At 43.2% G+C, this 18,907-nt stretch overlaps 2 protein-coding genes across 2 annotated transcripts; both read left to right on the plus strand.

Moving 5' to 3' along the window:
• Positions 1 to 8,397: 8,397 nt before the first annotated feature.
• On the plus strand, positions 8,398 to 9,974 carry LOC307134884 (ferritin, middle subunit-like). The gene is made up of 4 exons (XM_079830959.1): positions 8,398 to 8,614; positions 9,017 to 9,163; positions 9,323 to 9,448; positions 9,563 to 9,974. Exons 1-4 carry the CDS (start codon positions 8,510 to 8,512, stop codon positions 9,710 to 9,712), a joined length of 528 nt encoding a protein of 175 aa, XP_079687085.1. The 5' UTR covers positions 8,398 to 8,509; the 3' UTR covers positions 9,713 to 9,974.
• A 7,254-nt stretch (positions 9,975 to 17,228) lies between these two features.
• On the plus strand, positions 17,229 to 18,852 carry LOC307134883 (ferritin, middle subunit-like). Its single transcript, XM_079830958.1, has 4 exons — positions 17,229 to 17,445; positions 17,890 to 18,036; positions 18,196 to 18,321; positions 18,444 to 18,852. The coding sequence occupies exons 1-4, from the start codon at positions 17,341 to 17,343 to the stop codon at positions 18,591 to 18,593; spliced, it is 528 nt and encodes a 175-aa protein (XP_079687084.1). The 5' UTR covers positions 17,229 to 17,340; the 3' UTR covers positions 18,594 to 18,852.
• Positions 18,853 to 18,907: the final 55 nt, after the last annotated feature.

The raw sequence follows: 18,907 nt of genomic DNA on the forward strand, positions 1-18,907 counted from the left end.
GTTTACATGTGAAAGAGGTTTCTGTCTTGGTCTGGTATTTAAGGAGATGTTGCAGAAGGGTCAAGGCGCAATTCTGTAGCCAGATCAGCCCGTAATGCTATCCTATTTCCTTGAGGTCAGGTATGCATTTCTTGCTCTTTACTTCAGAGCATTTGATGCATTTATCGATTATCTTTGAATTGATTATGTGATTGGCATGATAGATTTACCTGAATAATAAATTAATTGTTATGTTGATTTATTCTGACTTACTCTGGAATTATTAACTCTAATAGATTATGTTAAATCAATAACACCGCAAATCTACACTCAGGTTAGTAGCGGACTATAGAGAACAGTTTTGGTGAAGCATAAGGGCATACCAGACTGATGTTTTAGAGCTCAGACTAATACATTGGCATTTGTTATGTGTTCTTAGACTGTAGAGGTTAGTAGACCAAATGGATCTTCCGTTTAGAGCAACAAAAAGTTATTAGACCAATCTAAATAGGGTGAGCCTCAACTCCTGATTATTGTAATATTATTCTAATCGTGTACGTGGGAAACCACGCCATGATTATGTAAAGTTACCATTAGAGGAAGTTAAAGGGGTACTTCAGCGCTGGGAAGATGAATGTGTATTTAAACTGGGTCCTTTATGTAGTAGAAATTAGAAATTATTTTTGAATTTGGTGCCTTCTAGACCGAGAAAAGACAGAACATGTATTTTTGTCTCATGCGGATGAAAGACAACAACTCCCAGAATGCACTTACTTCACTGCCCTACGAGGCCACTCCCAAAGCCACGGCTATTGGTTATCACTTGCCCACCATTACACCGCCCCCACCGTCGTTTTTATATTCATACACTCTAAAAAAAAAGGCTCGTAATCATAGGGGAACCTTTTTTAGTGCTATATAGCACCAATTTTGGTGCTTCAGTGGTTCTTCAGCGGTTCTTCAGAGGTGCTATATAGCACCTTAGTCAAAGAACCGCTGAAGAACCTCTGAAGAACCGCTGAAGAACCTCTGAAGAACCGCTGAAGAACCACTGAAGCACCAAAATTGGTGCTATATAGCACTAAAAAAGGTTCCCCTATGATTACGAGCCAAGAACCATTTTTGGTGCAATATAGAACCTTTTTTTTTTTAGAGTGTAGTAATAAAATCATTTTGTTCAGTTAGAGAATAAACACTACAATTAAAAACTGAACTTGTCTTTTCAATAAAGTTTGAGTGAGCTGAACGAAAGTCACAGAACAAATGCCGCAGGAGTCAGATTTCATTCATCCCGAGAGCGAAGAGCTGAGTGCTGAGGTAAGCGTGGCATCATTCACAACGCGTGTCCAGTCTGGTGCGTTATCAGATCATGCCTATGGAAGCTTAACTTTCATAGGAATTCATTGAAAAGTTGAAACTCACTTTGCTCCGCACCGCTCTGTTATTAATGCCCGAGCCGAGCGGCAGTGGTCGTGCGCATTTACATTCTGTGAGTGAGATCTCTCCCATGTGGGCGGGTTGAAAACATGCGGAACTAGCTTCTACTACTGGCTGTAGTCTAGAGCCTCTGGTCCAAAAAATCCTCTGATGACGCAAAATGACGATATTTGCGTCATCGGAGGATTTTTTCCAGAAATAAACTGTATAATTATCTCGTCTCAGGGGGACATGAGGGGGGAAAGTACGATAATTCGAATATACTCTACTGATGTAGAAGATCATTTTTCTACTGATACAAAGCTTAATTCTAAATCGCTGAAGTAACCCTTTAAGTTGGTCGCTTGGTTCTATGGTAATGGTCATGGCCTCTGATTAGATATAGTCTTGCATTAATTAAGTGGGTTCAGATCTAAGGGGACTGAAGAAAAAATATTCTAGAATGATCAACGTGGAGCATGGGCGTGGATATCAGTTAATCGCCTCTATCACAAACCCGTCAGTCTTGGTCACTAGAAAAAGAGATCGTAATCCGGCCAGTGCAAGTTTCGAAGTGTTATTGAGATCCGGATGAACGAGTATAATTTCAAATAAAGATTTAAACAGATTATTCAAATGTGTAGTCAAACTATTTTACAAATGACCAAATAACCTATTGGCATTTTAACCTAAATTCGAGGTCATGATAAAATGGAGTCAGATAAAAGTAAATTGGAATTAAATTACTTTGCCCCACTGAAAAGGCCGAACGCACAGAAACCTTCACCCGCTAATCGTAGGCTAAGCCGTCATTGGGACGATTGGGTGGGCCTTACATATTTCATTACATTGAGAGAAACTTTACTGCAATTAAAGGTTATTAAAAAATCCTAGGAAATAAATAACATTTCACCCATTTCAAAATTCCCACACAAAGCATGTTGGGAATTAGAAATCCCAACCCGATCTCACGGCAATTCATACATATTTTACGAGGTCTATCCAGTTTCAGTTGGCAACAACAATGAATCATGTTGTACCAACACGATTGAGCAAACTTTTATGTAGATTGCCTGCTGATGTAGGCTACTTGAGATTTTTTTTGGTTTTTTGGTGGTGGAATGGATTGGTTTGTGTGCAATACCTACTCGTTCCTGTTCATCTGCCCATCAGGGGTTTTGTGTTTCAATATACTTTATGTATATGTTTCAGTGTTCCAGTTCTATGACACTCTCGGAATGACAATTATGGTTGACGTGGGTCTGCAACATCCGCATTCTTCATACCTGAAGAATTTCTTCCTTCCGTGTGGGTTAATTATGTATCATGTCATGTTCAGAAGGAGTGGTTTAGTTTGCGATTCATTTCTGAAATTGATCAAGTGTATTGCAATATAACAATATTATTCCCACTATAAAAAATTATACTTTTAAAATAATTGGCAATAAATTGATACTTCACCAAAAATAAGTCATCCAAATCTGTATACAAATGTTTTGTTTTTATGACAGCATTTTCATTTTGAGGTGAAATTTTATCGTAAATGTTTTGTAAAGTAGTGCTTTGTTTAGAAAATAGTTACACTCTTGTGTGTTTGTTGGTGATCATATGTTTGTTTTTTTAGAATAAAATGTAACAGGAGATATAGTAGATATCCTGTTTAAATTAGAACAATAAAATGGAATTAGATGGAATTTTGGTGAAACATGTTTTGGCAGGTGTAAAAGTAAAGGTTACACCCCTGAACCCTAGAGAGCTGATCAAGTAACAAACATACATGTTCCATAATTGCTGAGTCACAGCAATACAGCTGTGTCATGTCTGTTCCCATTTCCATTTCGTTCATACTGGTACAATCATGCTTTGTCACTGTCATTCTATGAGCAGGTGGAACACAATGAATCTCATCACTGTTGCATATTATTGTAGAATGGTCCCATGATACCGGCTGTTGCTATAGTATTCAGGGTCATATGCATCCTTGAAAACCTGACATTTTGTAATGTGTTTTTCTCAATGTGGGAAAAATGAGAAAATTAACTCTGGAAAATTATTTGCCTAATTATCCTGTAAAATGTTAGAATGTAACATTGCAAAAAAAAAGTCAAACATGGACATTTTTACCCAGGATGGCATAAAATGAGGAACAGGAAGGCAGCACTTCCTCTTAAACTCCCACCCCTGGAACCATGCTGCAGCCATGAACCCAGAGATAAAAGGTACGTTTTGAATATGTAGTTGATATCAATTATAAATAAAGAAAACAAAGAAAAACTCTTGGTGTCTTTTTTCTTTAATCTAATGTTCACATTAGACTAGGAAAAGTAACCAAACAAACAATGGGAAACATAAACAAACATTTATACAAATAATATAAACCGAAGAAACACAGGGTATATACAGAAATTGGGGGTAACTTATGACATCGTCACATTTTTTCTTTTTACAATATAGGAATCATAGGACCAGAACAGACCCTCTTCGGATTTACCACCATGACAGCTAAGGTTGCAAAATCTTATTTTGTCACTGCTGACGACTGCATATTATGTGACACGGAAAGTGCGTATCATCATGAATAGATTTAAATGCACAGTCTGTGTTTTATTGATTTGTTTCCACTAAATCGTTTGTTATAGCTAACATCATAGACATTCTAATGATAGAAGAAACAAATATTAGCTATAATTTTATTTCTCCATGTGGATGGGTATTTTTTGATTGCACTCCCACTGATAAAACAATAAAACAAATTTAGATTTAAATACAAATCATGCTTTTTGGGGGCATTTACCATAGTTTTATTTTAAGTTCCATGACTGAAATAAAAAACAACCATATTAAACAAAATATTAATGATTACATTGTAGTCAGTATATGCTTTATTTCATGAGCTTTTTGTTCTTCTGATGCCTTTTTGCACAATATATTAAAACCCATATTTAAATATGCTGCTTTGCCTTTCTTGCCAAATACTTTTGTTATTTTAATACCTTAACCAAGTTTATAGTGTATTATTTTCCCCAATATAATATACTCCTCATATTTGCATTGTTTAAAAGAACCTGAAATGTCATTGAATGCAAATGTCTCCTACGGACATCACTTTTGTCCACTACTGTGCTGCATAACATATTAACACAGTATCCTGCTGGTGAATGAGTTGTGACCTCAAAAGCTGCAGGAAAAAATATAAATCTGTTTCAAGCTTATAAGAGCTTGACCCCTTATCAACCTTGAGCCCTTGCAGAGACGGCTGATTCCACCTGCAGCAGATCAGTCTTGGCCACTGGGGAAAACCGTAAAATTTGCTTAGTACTCAAATAGTTCACAGGGCACAGCTCAGGTGTGGCTTGTTGCTGACAAACATGTGTTGATGCAATAATGCTTTGTCATTGTAACCTGACTGTTTCCAAAAGGGGCATTTCAAGGCGATGCCATAGAAGAACAATTTTGGGTTCCCCAAAGAACCTTTTAGTGAACAATTCTTAAAAGAACAGTTCCCTTTCGAGAGGTCTCTCGTATTGCGTATGGGAAAAACTCCTTTTCTCGAGAATATGAAGCAAAAACTTTATTCTATAAAGTGTCTATGTAAAACGCAGTGCCGCTGCACAGCCGATAGAACAGCGTGAGCTGCGCGCTGATTGGCTGTGCTGTGGGAACTGCATGAACCTATGGCGAGGCGGCTGAGAGAGCGAACCAATTGGGGGCGGGAATTCCCGCCGAACAAGGTCTCTAGAATTAGCATACCTGAGGCTATAAAAGACTGTGTTTTGCCATAGGGAATCAGATTTAATCTCCTTCAGTGATACCTTCGTTGACCTCCGGAATTGAAGCCCCGCCGTCGAACAGCACTCAGCGGAACTTCTCTGCAGCCCTGAGGACGCCGGATTCCCGCCTGGTCTCCGCCTTCAGCAGCCTGCCGTTCCAGCTGCGCCATCCGGTGATATATCCTTTATATTGTGGAAGAATCAAATATGGGTATCCGAACTGACTCTCATGTCAGACACAGCCCCATGGCCGATTCCGCTGAGGAAAGACCTCCTCACGCAGGCGAGGGGGAAAATCTGGCATCCCCACCCCGAACTGTGGGCTCTCCACGTTTGGCCCATCAACCAATACCCACAAACCTTTCTGAAAGAGTTCTGAATACTATTTCTGATGCTAGAGCACCCACAACCAGGCGGCTCTATGCACTGAAATGGTCGGTATTCTCTAACTGGTGTACAGCACGAAACCTTGATGCACACTCGTGCGAGGTGGCAGAAGTGCTCGCCTTCCTTCAAGAGCTAATGGACGCGGGTCGTTCCCCCTCCACGCTCAAAGTGTACGTTGCCGCCATAACAGCTTATCACGCTCAGGTCGCGGGACAATCACTGGGGAAAAGCAAACTTATTGTACGCTTTCTTAAAGTGGCCAGAAGGCTGAACCCGCCTCGCCCCCCCTCAGTCCCTATATGGGACCTTGCCACAGTATTAGAAGCTATGAAGGGCTCTACCTTTGAACCGCTTCAGTCTGTGAGCCTAAAGCACCTCTAACTGAAAACCGCTTTTCTGCTGGCACTGGCCTCAGTCAAGCGAGTGGGCGATTTACACGCACTCTCCGCGAGTGCTTCCTGTCTTGAGTTTGGGCCTAACGACTCCAGGGTCGTCCTCAAACCTAGACATGGTTATGTTCCTAAAGTGCTTTCTATCCCCTTTAGGGCACAGGTCATTTCTCTTTTGGCCCTGCCCTCGTCTCAAGACAAAAAGGACGCGAATTTGCTCTGCCCAGTTAGAGCGCTGAGACTGTATCTAGAGCGCTCCGCCCCTTTCAGGCAATCGCTCTTTGTGTGCTTCGGTGGCCGCACTAAAGGCTATGTTGTCACGAAGCAGAGACTGTCACACTGGATAGTGGACGCTATCTCTATGGCTTATAAGTCTAAAGATCTAACTTGCCCTTTAGGCATTAAAGCCCATTCTACCAGAGGCATGGCCTCGTCATGGGCATGGTCAAGTGGCATACCGCTAGAAGATATCTTTGGGCGGCAGGCTGGGCCTCTCCGTCCATTTTTATCAGATTTTATAAACTGGAAGTCCCCGCTCTACAAACTGGGATTATTTCCATTTAATAGGTATTGCCTGTCGTTATTAACTAGACCCGATTCGTCTGGTCTCCCTGTTATTCATACATGATCAGTTTTCACAAGCATGTTGGAACTGTTTTCTCAAGCATGTGTTACACTATATATCTATAAGCCCCGACTATGTCCGGTCATAATTCTATAATCATATGGCCCGATTCTATCCGGCCTATATACTCATTATGTCCTCTCAAGAGACCCACTTTGTTGGTCTCCTGTGACTCACTGTTACCCATCTTACATGCTTCAGGCCATTGGGTCAGTTAGCACGCATGGTGTTTTAAATTGGGTTCCCATGCGCAATACGAGAGACCTCTCGCGGTTCCCTGAGAGAGGGAACGAGTATTGCGTAACGCGCCGTGCTTGTGCTTCTCAGGGTCTCGCTTCAGTCGATTTTTAACCTGATTCCCTATGGCAAAACACGGTCTTTTATAGCCTCAGATATGCTAATTCTAGAGACCTTGTTCGGCGGGAATTCTAGCGACCCCTATTGGTTCGCTCTCTCAGCCGCCTCGCCATAGGTTCATGCAGTTCCCACAGCACAGCCAATCAGCGTGCAGCTCACGCAGTTCTATCGGCTGTGCAGCGGCACTGCGTTTTACATAGACACTTTATAGAATAAAGTTTTTGCTTCATATTCTCGAGAAAATGAGTTTTTCCCATACGCAATACTCGTTCCCTCTCTCAGGGAACCGAGGTAACGTGAGTAACCGAGTACGTTTTTTCATATAATGTGGAGAACATTTAAATAATCTGTCATCAGAAGTGAGAAACATTACATCAAATCTTTTATATTTTAATATCTATATTATTTAAAAATTCTCATAATCTATTTGACTCAAAGTTTTTGAATCCTTTTTAATGTTGTGTAGTGAATTTGTCTTTTTCTTTTTAACCATAAATACATTAAAAATGCTGTCTGACAGCCCCTCCGACTAGAAATAAACTAATAACCTGAAGTATATTCTAGTAAATACAACAGTTCATCCTGAACTGAGACATGCTGAGAGAACTGATGAGAAGTGAACTCAGGTCCATCCGTCTCTCTGGCAGCAGCTCGTGCGTCGTAGACCTCGTTAAACCACGCCCCCTCCGCTCATTTCAAATCCAAAGATGTCAGTCAATCACAACAGTGGGCGTTTTTACTGAAGTCTCACAGCAGACACGCCTCTTGTAACAGGGCCTTCAGCCACAGGGCAAACAGCAGTATAGACAAAATGCCTTTTATTTCTAAATTATGACATTTTATGATGTAAAAATCATACTAACAATATAAGTACACCTCAGGAAACACTATAAAATAATAGAAAAATGCCATGCCATGGACCTTTAAACAGTTATGCTATGAAAGTTGTGAGTTTTGAAAGTTCCAAGTTGCTCTAAGCCCTTATTGCATGCATTCAAGGACTGTAGGTCTTTTCCACACAGCTTTTTTTCATCCAAGTAAAAATCAATATTGCATCTACCCTGACCAATTCTAAATATAGCCATTAGCCAACCTCCTGTCATATAAAACACAAAATGCACAGCCGCTAATGTAGCGAAAACAGATGCATTCTCGTCTCTTTAAACCGCTGGATACAGTCCCGCTCTAGTTTCTCACAGTAGAAAACGAAATATCCTACTGATGTCAAGTTACAGGGTGACTTTTGGTTTGTTTAGCAGGATACTATTAATGAGATGATGTGAAATAATAGTTAAATACATAGTAAACATAGTTAAAACAAGCCAAAGCTATTTAGCAGTAGTAGTTGGACTCGGACTTGGGATGATGAATAAGGAAAAAATACACAACTCTTTGATTGGCTGGTTTCAGTCCCAGTGACGCATCATGTTGTGATCGTAGCCTATATATAAGACAAACGCGCGCCTTCTCATTCACTCACAGCTGCAGGTTCTTGCTTCAACAGTGATTGAACGGAACTTCGATCTCGGCGGAATTTATTTAAATAATTTGTTTTTCACCAACGTTGTTATAATAAAACTGCAGAAATGGAGACTTCTCAGATTCGCCAGAACTACGACCGCGACTGCGAGGCTTTGATCAACAAGATGATCAATTTGGAGCTTTTCGCTTCCTACACTTACACCTCAATGGTAGGTTATTTATCTCTTAATGTTCTCAGAACTTCTGCATGTCTTATCTTGGTTTTGTGACAAGTTCTTCAAAATATTTTGACTTTATAATGCAAATACTCTTTTCCCCTTTCACAAGTTTGCATCAGCTATTGTGGCATTCAAACCATCAGTGTTTTTCTGCAGTCTTTAAAGATTACATAAATAGAAATTAAGTTACACTGAAAAATGTGTACCATTGTTGTGCACCAGTAGAAATTTGTTATATAATATGGCACGTTATAATATGGCACGTACTCCACGCGTTTTAGCCTAGTGAATAAGTGGTGCTGTTGCTAAATATGTTTTTTGTTGTTGTTGTTGTTGTTGTTGTTGTTGGTAAGACTCTACTTAAGTCCTTTCTTTTGATTTCGCTCCAATCAGGCTCACTACTTCAAACGGGATGATGTGGCTCTTGCTGGTTTTGCCAAGTTCTTCAAGGAGAACAGTGAGGAGGAGCGCGAGCATGCTGATAAATTCATGGAGTTCCAGAACAAGAGGGGCGGAAAAATTGTCCTCCAGGATATCAAGGTGCTTTGATAGTATTCTGCATTAAACAGTGTCACCCTGTTTTGTTTTAAACAGGCAAAGCTGACTCTAGAACAATTGTTCTGGAATGACAATATACCTAATTGTAAGGGACTGCTGAATTAAGGAGGTCCTCACTCATGTGTTTGTTTCTCTCTTCAGAAGCCTGATCGTGATATGTGGGACAATGGACTGATCGCCATGCAGTGCGCTCTTCAGCTGGAGAAGACCGTCAACCAGGCTCTGCTGGACCTTCATAAGGTCGCCTCTGAGAAGAAAGACCCTCATGTGAGTGACCTTCATTTGTTCAGACTCCAAATTTGCCTATACATGCCTTTTTAAAACAGTGTAACATCTTGGGAAGTTTGCATCCTAATTTTTTTCTGATGTGTTTTCCAACAGCTGTGTGACTTCCGGGAGACTCACTACCTGAATGAGCAGGTGGAGGCCATCAAAAAGCTTGGTGACCACATCACCAACCTTTCCAAGATGGATGCTGGCAACAACAGGATGGCGGAGTACCTGTTTGACAAGCACACCCTGAGCAGCTAAATCCAGCTCTTCTTTTCCTTTAGGCTGTTCCCTTCAGGGGTTGCCACAGCGAATCATCTGCCTCCATCTAGCCCTATGCCCTTCATCCTCTTCTCTCAGACCGACAACCTTCATGTCCTCCTTCACTACATCCATAAACCTCCTCTTCCTGTTGAATGTACACTAATTGGTTTAAGTGAATTTGATGAATAAACATTTTGAATAAACATAAAAACATGTATAACCCATTCAAAATCATTAAAAGACAAAAAAAGACTTGACTTTAGATAATGGCTTCAACTGATTACTAAATTAATCTTCTACTCACTGTCCATTATAACACCCAGGTTTTTTGCAGTAGGCTTCACATATGGCTCCCAAATCCAAACAAGGTCCAAATATTAGGACTTCTGTTTTTCCTTCATTCAATTAAAAAAAGTTTTAAGGCCATCCAGGCTTTAATATCCTCTAGACAGCACAACAATGGTACTATTGAGTTAGCATCTTTCCATTTCAGATGCAGATATAGCTGTGTTTCATCTGCATGGCAGATGTCCTTAAAAATAGACCTTAGAGGAAGTATATAAGGAAAATAGGATAGGCCCAAGAATGGACCCTTGGGGTACTCCACATGAAAAATATGTAGAAGAAGACACAAATTCCCCAAGGCAAACAGAAAAGCTTCTTTCAGACAGATAAAACCTAAACCACTCTAACAATGCCAACACAATGCTCCAAACGAGAGATCAGGATGTTGTGGTCTACTGTAGTGTCAAATGCAGCCGTAAGATCTGTAGGAGCATGAGAGCAGCATAATCACCTGGCTAGTAACAGGTCATTAAAAACTTTCAACAGGGCCGTTTCTGTGCTGTGAAGGGATTTAAAGCCAGACTGGAAAACTTTTTCAAGACAATGTACATTTTAAAAAGACTGCAGTTGTATAAATACAACTTTCTCTAATATTTTGGAAAGAAACGGAAGCTTAAAGATAGGCTGTAAATTACCTAACACTGAAGTATCCAAATTAGGTTTTTTTGATCAATGGCTCCACTATAGCATGTTTATAATGTCGAGGAACAACTCCTGAGGCAAGGCTGCTATTAATAATTATTTGAATTTTGGGACCTATAAAAAAAAGTTTAAATGAGAGGGGAAAATATGCAACAGGCAGATAATTTCATTTGAACTATAATCTCCCCCCAAAAAACAAGAGACACCAGCTCAAACTGCTTAAAAACAGCAGAGTATGCAGCAAAAACTGACGAATCAACTGAGGGAAAATCTCAATCTTCTCAACGAAAAAAACTGCAAAAACATTTCACACATCTCAGATGAAAACTCAAAACAGGTTGTTTGAGAGGTGTTCAAAACAGCAGTATTGAACAAAACACGAGGCTTATAAAATTTTTTACAGATAATATCTGAAAAATACTTCGATTTTGACAGTTTTTATATTTATGTAAATTGTCGTCTCTTTAAAGGTGCATTCTCGTCTCTTTAAACCGCTGGATACAGTCCCGCTCTAGTTCCCTTTCGAACGGTCAGTTCGTACTGCGTCTTAAGACGCTGTATGGGTAGGTTCTCCTACTCTCGAATATACTGAAGTAATTGTAAAATCACGCAGTGCTACTGCCCAGTCAAAACAGTGTCGAGACATCTCGCACGCTATTGGCTGGCCAGTGGGAACTGCATGAACCAATGGCAGAACAGCGTAATCTGAGCGAACCAATGGGCACAAAGCCCGCGAAGCTGAGCGCAAGAGCCCGCGAAAGGGGCATATAAAATACGCTGTAACTGTCAAAAACGTAAGATTAATCTCCTTCAGCGACGATCTGGTCCTCGCTGATAAACTCGAACTACACCACCTTCACCGTGAATTGACGAGCCTGCAGCGGAATAGCGAACTACCAGCCCGGACGTCCTGCGAGAGTCAGCGGCCTGCTGTATTTCAGCGCGCTCAAATCGCCAGCGATCCCGCGAGCTGTCACGCCTTTCCCCTGCGCTCTTTGGTGAAACACTACGGTGTATCCTTTCTGTACAATACTGAGAAAAACATATCACTTGTGTGCAGTACTTACCTGCACTAGGAGGATAACCACGACGGGTGCGTGATCTGTCTGGGCAAGGCCCACGCGGACGCTGCTCTCGCCGGGTCCGGCTGCTCTCACTGCGAGGGTATGCCCATTTCCTCCCTCCGTTCGCGGATAGCGCTCTTTTCAGAGCGCGACCCCGGCCCTCGCGCTCTCCCGTTCCCCTTTCCGCCCGAGCCTCGGCGGGAAAGAACGGCGGAGCCAGAGGGCTGAGTATACCGAGGCTAGCGAGTTCACGTCGGCCCAGTGCCCGCGTGACTCGTCTTCACCTCAGAGAGACGTTTCCCCTGTGACTTTCCCTCGATCGGACCTGCTCCCTCCGCTCGACGCCGAGGGCTTGGTCTCATTCGGCGGCAATGAGGAAGACGAATCCGCACGATTACCAACGTCTCGCTCTTCCTCTTCTCTCACTCGGGCCGCGCTAAGAAGCGCCGCGGACAGAGAATGCCAGAGTGGACGAGCAAACTAATGCCGGAGCTTCCTGCATTACTTTCTCTCAGACTGCTGGAGATATTGAGAGCGCGCCTTACGTTACAGGCTGTTGTCACTGCAGCTCGCGCTTCCTACAGCGGCAGCGCGTGCGCCCCTCTCTCTCCCAGCGCGCTCACTATAGAGAGCGCGACTTACGTCATTGCTGCCTCGCTGTCTAGCGCATAATGGCGTCGTGAATGGCGGCCAAGCCCTGCGTCTTTTCACTCTATCACTTCTCTCAGTCCCCTATTCAGGCGACTGGAGAGGTTCAACAGTGTAGTAAACGAGCCTGTTATGAAACACGCACGCCACACACACTGAAAACACCGTCAAGAGCGCGACTTACGTCATAGCCACGCCCTCTGCTGTTACGGTGTACTTCGCACACAGGGTTGCCGGTTCGAGCCCCGCTCTCACAGGTTTCTCAGTGAGTCTCAATTTAGTGAATGGCGGCCAAGCCCTCCACCACTTCTCTCAGTCCCCTATTCAGGCGACTGGAGAGGTTCAACAGTGTAGTAAACGAGCCTGTTATGAAACACGCACGCCACACACACTGAAAACACCGTCAAGAGCGCGACTTACGTCATAGCCACGCCCTCTGCTGTTACGGTGTACTTCGCACACAGGGTTGCCGGTTCGAGCCCCGTTCTCACAGGTTTCTGAGTGAGTCTCAATTTAGTGAATGGCAGCCAAGCCTTCCACCACTTCTCTCAGTAAACGAGCCTGTTATAAAACATGCACGCCTGTACACAGAATGCTGTATTAACGGTGATCCTAATAAACAATTAAGAGTTCTTTCCTCTGTTATGACTGCAGGCAGTGTGTCCCCTACATAGGGTGTACCCCTTCATATAAGCACTGTTAATTCAGCGCTATAGAACCACTCAAAAGTCCTGCTGTGGCCGGATTACCACTACAGACTTACTTTACATTCTCTCAATCCCCTCGGTTCAGGCGACTGGAGATGTAAATATTGCAGTCAACTAGCCTGTTGTCAAACACGCTCGCCTGCACATCAACGCTGTGTTTTAACAACGACCTTACTAAAATACATGCACCTTGCACATAAGCACTGTTCTCACAGATTACTGCTCACGCCGAGAGCGCTCTATATGTAGAGCACGCGCCCACTACAGGTGTGTGCCGCTACACATAAGTGCTGTCCACACAGTGTCACATCTCTCCCCACGGCCCGTTTTTGTTCCGGTCAGGGAGAAAAATACTGTTCTGAATGTTTTTCATGCAATGAATGTAAACTACGAGTCCGCTTTAATGCGTGCTCCCCTGCATTCTACCGCCATAAAGGCGAGTTAAAAAAAAAAAAAAAAATTACCAGCTCAGAGCGAGTCAGGGTTTTTTACAACCGCTACTTCCTTGTTCCCAAAAAAGATGGCGGCCTCAGGCCCATCTTAGATCTCAGACACCTGAACAAGGCTCTATCAAAAGGCCTTTCAGAATGCCGACATTAAAACAGATCATCGCGCAAATCTGCCCGATGGACTGGTTTTTCTCATTGGATCAGAAAGATGCTTACTCTCATATCCAAATTATCCCACGTCACAGACCGTTTTTGAGATTCGCGTTCGACGGGAAGGCTTATCAGTACACAGTCCTGCCATTTGGCCTGTCCTTTCACGAAGTGCATGGATGCAGCTCTCTCCCCCTTAAGACAAGCGGGAATGCGCATTCTGAACTACCTCGACGACTGGCTCATACTGGCCCAGTCAGAGGAAGAAATAAAATCTCACAAATCTATGCTACTCAGCCATCTAGAATGCCTGGGTCTCAGAATAAATACAGCCAAGAGCTTATTGCTTCCCAGGCAGAGAACCTCCTTCCTGGGAACGATTTTAGACTCAGCCCAAATGAGGGCGTGGCTATTGGATGAACGCGCTCTGACTACACAGCAGCTTGCATGTTCATTCAAAATGGGAACCAACACACCCCTAAAAAATTTCAGAGAATGCTAGGCCTAATGGCAAAAGCTTCTCCAGTACTTCCGCTGGGTATGAAGCACATGCGCCCCCTGCAGTACTGGCTGAAATCACGGGTTCCTTCCCAAGCGTGGCATTCAGGCCAGCTTAGGATCAAAGTGGGCCGCGGCTGTGTCAAAGCCCTGGCCCCGTGGTCACTTGGAAACAGTTTCCAGACGGATGGTGGTCACCACGGACACCTCCAACTCAGTTTGGGGCGCTCTGTACGAGGGCGAACCGGCCTTCGGCTCATGGTCGAGCACGGAGTCACGGTTGCACATAAACTGCCTAGAAATGCTGGCAGTAGTGCTAGCCCTCAAGACTTTTTTACCACGTCTCTCAGGTCACCATGTTCTAGTCCGCACGGACAACACGACTGTGATCTCCTACATAAACCGCCAAGGTGGGCTCAGGTCGAGATGGCTCAACCAACAGGTCAGACATCTCCTCCTATGGGCAAAAGGCAAATTACATTCACTAAAAGCAGTGCATGTGCCAGGCAGACTGAACCAGGGAGCAGACATGCTCTCCAGGGGCATCGTGTCCCCGGGGGAATGGGCCATCCATTCCTAAATGGTTCAAATGATTTGGAGTGTTTTTGGGAGGGCAGAGGTCGACCTCTTCGCCTCCGAAGACAACTGTCATTGCCCAATCTATTTTTCAAAGAACAAGGATGCGCTGGCCCACAAATGGCCCAGCTGCATACTTTATGCTTTTCCACTAGTACCGCTCATTCCCCAGATTTTAAAAAGGATCAGGGAATGCGAGCACACAGTCATGCTAGTGGCTCCACTCTGGCGAACCCACATCAGGTTTCCCGAGTTGATTCAGTTACTATCAGCAGCCCCATGGCCAGTTCCCCTAAGGAAAGATCTCCTTTCTGAGGCGAATGGGACAATCCGGCACCCCCACCCCAAAATTGTGGGCGTTACATGTTTGGCAACTCAAGGGGGGCTCAAGAACCTCCCAGTGAGTGTCTTGAGCACCATCAGTGAAGCTAGAGCTCCGTCTACTAGACGTCTCTATGCCCTTAAATGGTGTTCTCTGACTGGTGTTCAGTCAGGAACTATAACCCAGTGTCACGCGAGATATCGGCCGAGATATATAATTCTTGTTTTTTATAAGAGATGTTGGATGCAGGACACACTCCATCCACACTCAAAGTCTACACGGCAGCTATCGCCGCATCTCATACGCCTATAGCTGGCCAATCAGTACGCAGACACGCCATGGTCAAAAAATTCTTAAAAGGAGCCAGGAGGCTTAACCCCCTTCTCCCTCCTACGGTGCCATCCTGGGACCTTCATTGGTCCTAAGAGCACTAAAAAGACCTCCCTTCGAGCCGCTACAGACGGCTGAATTAAAGCCACTTTCGCTGAAAACTGCCCTGCTACTAGCACTGGCATCTGTTAAGCGTGTCAGTGACATTCAAGCGTTATCTGTGAACGCGTCATGTTTAGAATTGGCCCAGGCGATTCTAAAGTCATCCTCAAACCAGGGCATGGTTATGTACCTAAAGTGCTTTCAACACCGTTCAAAGCACAGGTAATCACTCTCTCTGCCCTCCCCACTTCGGAGGATGAGAGACAGTTACACCTGCTCGGCCCTGTTAGGTCGCTTAGAGCATATATTGAGCGGTCCTCCCACTTTAGACAGTCGGAGCAGCTCTTTGTAAGTTTTGGTGACCGAACTAGGGAACTTCCGGTCACCAAACAAAACCTAGCCAGATGGCTAGTGGACGCGATAGCGTTAGCATATGACACTATGGGCCTCCAATGCCCCATAGGTGTCAAAGCTCACTCCACCAGAGGCATGGCCTCCTCTTGGGCGTGGTCTAGTGGAGTTTCTATGGGTGACATTTGTAGATCGGCAGGTTGGTCCTCACCATCTACTTAACCAGATTCTTCAGTCTGGATGTCCCTGCACTGCAGGCACAAGTCTTCGCTGTATAAAAATACTAAGACGGCCTAACGAATATCAGACGGCCTTGTAAGCCCGTCCCTGTCATAAGTTGGCATTGGGGCCTTCATATGCTTCAATGCTTACACATTCCTTATAGTTACTGGCCTCTATGAGCCCAGTAGTATAAGACGCGTGTACATATATATTATTAATATTAATGATGTGTCAGTAACTCTAGTCTTGAGCCCTTTCTAATAAGTGTTCAAACTTGAGGGAGTACATGTCACTGCGCTTATCATAGCACGGCGGGATTTTACAGGTTCCCATACAGCGTCTTAAGACGCAGTACGAACTGACCGTTCGAAAGGGAACGTACTCGGTTACTTAACGTAACCTCGGTTCCCTGAGATAAGGGAAGGAGTACTGCGTAGACGGCCGTGCTATGGCGCTGACTCGGGTGATCGTCGCTTCAGTCGATTTAACCTTACGTTTTTGACAGTTACAGCGTATTTTATATGCCCCTTTCGCGGGCTCTTGCGCTCAGCTTCGCGGGCTTTGTGCCCATTGGTTCGCTCAGATTACGCTGTTCTGCCATTGGTTCATGCAGTTCCCACTGGCCAGCCAATAGCGTGCGAGATGTCTCGACACTGTTTTGACTGGGCAGTAGCACTGCGTGATTTTACAATTACTTCAGTATATTCGAGAGTAGGAGAACCTACCCATACAGCGTCTTAAGACGCAGTACTCCTTCCCTTATCTCAGGGAACCGAGGTTACGTTAAGTAACCGAGTACGTTTTTCACAGTAGAAAATGAAATATAGCCTACTGATGTCAAGTTACAGGGTGACTTTTGGTTTGTTTAGCAGGATACTATTAATGAGATGATGTGTAGTTAAAAACATAGTAAACATAGTTTATAAAAAACAAAAACAAAAAACAAAACAAAAAGCCAAAGCTATTTAGCAGTAGTAGTTCGACTCGGACTTGGGATGATGAATAAGGAAAAAATACACAACTCTTTGATTGGCTGGTTTCAGTCCCAGTGACGCATCATGTTGTGATCGTAGCCTATATATAAGACAAACGCGCGCCTTCTCATTCACTCACAGCTGCAGGTTCTTGCTTCAACAGTGATTGAACGGAACTTCGATCTCGGCGGAATTTATTTAAATCGTTTATTTTTCACCAACGTTGTGATAATAAACCGGCAGAAATGGAGACTTCTCAGATTCGCCAGAACTACGACCGCGACTGCGAGGCTTTGATCAACAAGATGATCAATTTGGAGCTTTTCGCTTCCTACACTTACACCTCAATGGTAGGTTATTTATCTCTTAATGTTCTCAGAACTTCTGCATGTCGTATCTTGGTTTTGTGACAAGTTCTTCAAATTATTAAATCCTTTTTTGACTTTATAAATGCAAATACTCTTTCCCCCTTTCACAAGTTTGCATCAGCTATTGTGGCATTCGAAATTTCGAACCATTAGTGTTTTTCTGCTCTCTTTAAAGATAACAGTAATAGAAATAAGTTACACTGAAAAATAACAATTAATGAATAATTGTGTGGATGCAGTCAGTCAGCATTGTTGTGCACCAGTAGACATTTGTTATATAATATGGCACGCCATAATATGGCACGTACTCCACGCGTTTTTAGCTTCGTGAATAAGTGGTGCTGCTGCTAAATATGCGGTTTTTTGTTGTTGTTGTTGTTGTTAAGACTCTACTTAAGTCCTTTCTTTTGATTTCGCTCCAATCAGGCTCACTACTTCAAACGGGATGATGTGGCTCTTGCTGGTTTTGCCAAGTTCTTCAAGGAGAACAGTGAGGAGGAGCGCGAGCATGCTGATAAATTCATGGAGTTCCAGAACAAGAGGGGCGGAAACATTGTCCTCCAGGACATCAAGGTGCTTTGATAGTATTCTGCACTAAACAGTGTCACCCTGTTTTGTTTTAAACAGGCAAAGCTGACTCTAGAACAATTGTTCTGGAATGACATTATACCTAATTGTAAGGGACTGCTGAATTAAGGAGGTCCTCACTCATGTGTTTGTTTCTCTCTTCAGAAGCCAGAGCGTGATATGTGGGGCAATGGACTGATCGCTATGCAGTGCGCTCTTCAGCTGGAGAAGAACGTCAACCAGGCTCTGCTGGAACTTCATAAGGTCGCCTCTGAGAAGAGAGACCCTCATGTGAGTGACCTTCATTTGTTGAAGTTGAGACTCCAAATTTGCCTATATACATGCCTTTTTAAAACAGTGTTACATCTTATGAAGTTTGCATCCTAATTTTTTTCTGATGTGTTTTCCAACAGCTGTGTGACTTCCTGGAGACTCACTACCTGAATGAGCAGGTTGAGGCCATCAAGAAGCTTGGTGACCACATCACCAACCTTTCCAAGATGGATGCTGGCAACAACAGGATGGCAGAGTACCTGTTTGACAAGCACACCCTGAGCAGCTAAATGCAGCTCGAAAATCATCTGAATGCGAAAAGTGTCTCTCTATATAATATGCTTTAAAATCATTAGGTTTTAACTGCATATGCATTCTTATCACACAGCTCTTTTAACGGTTGAAAGATTTAAATAAATTAAAAGTTGATATTATAGAATGATGCAGATTTGCTCCTTTATAAGTCATGTTAGCCAAGCCAGTGGTTTCCTGTTGAATGTACACTAATTGGTTTTTAAGTGAAATTGATGAATAAACATTTTGGACTGGATTTACTTCTCTTTATGTTTAAAATTGTGGGACTGTGTTTTAGGCTGTATTCAAC

The sequence above is a fragment of the Gobio gobio genome (genome assembly GCF_949357685.1).
Source record: "Gobio gobio genome assembly, chromosome: 1".
Lineage (NCBI taxonomy): Eukaryota > Metazoa > Chordata > Actinopteri > Cypriniformes > Gobionidae > Gobio > Gobio gobio.

What these genes read in the sequence shown, in the direction of transcription:
- LOC307134884 (XM_079830959.1), top strand. Translation starts at nt 8,510, where the DNA reads ATGGAGACTTCTCAGATTCGCCAGAACTACGACCGCGACTGCGAGGCT. An exon ending in TTGTCCTCCAGGATATCAAG is followed by an intron (nt 9,164 to 9,322) that starts GTGCTTTGATAG and finishes TTCTCTCTTCAG; the next exon opens with AAGCCTGATCGTGATATGTG. An exon ending in CTGAGAAGAAAGACCCTCAT is followed by an intron (nt 9,449 to 9,562) that starts GTGAGTGACCTT and finishes GTTTTCCAACAG; the next exon opens with CTGTGTGACTTCCGGGAGAC.
- LOC307134883 (XM_079830958.1), top strand. Translation starts at nt 17,341, where the DNA reads ATGGAGACTTCTCAGATTCGCCAGAACTACGACCGCGACTGCGAGGCT. An exon ending in TTGTCCTCCAGGACATCAAG is followed by an intron (nt 18,037 to 18,195) that starts GTGCTTTGATAG and finishes TTCTCTCTTCAG; the next exon opens with AAGCCAGAGCGTGATATGTG. An exon ending in CTGAGAAGAGAGACCCTCAT is followed by an intron (nt 18,322 to 18,443) that starts GTGAGTGACCTT and finishes GTTTTCCAACAG; the next exon opens with CTGTGTGACTTCCTGGAGAC.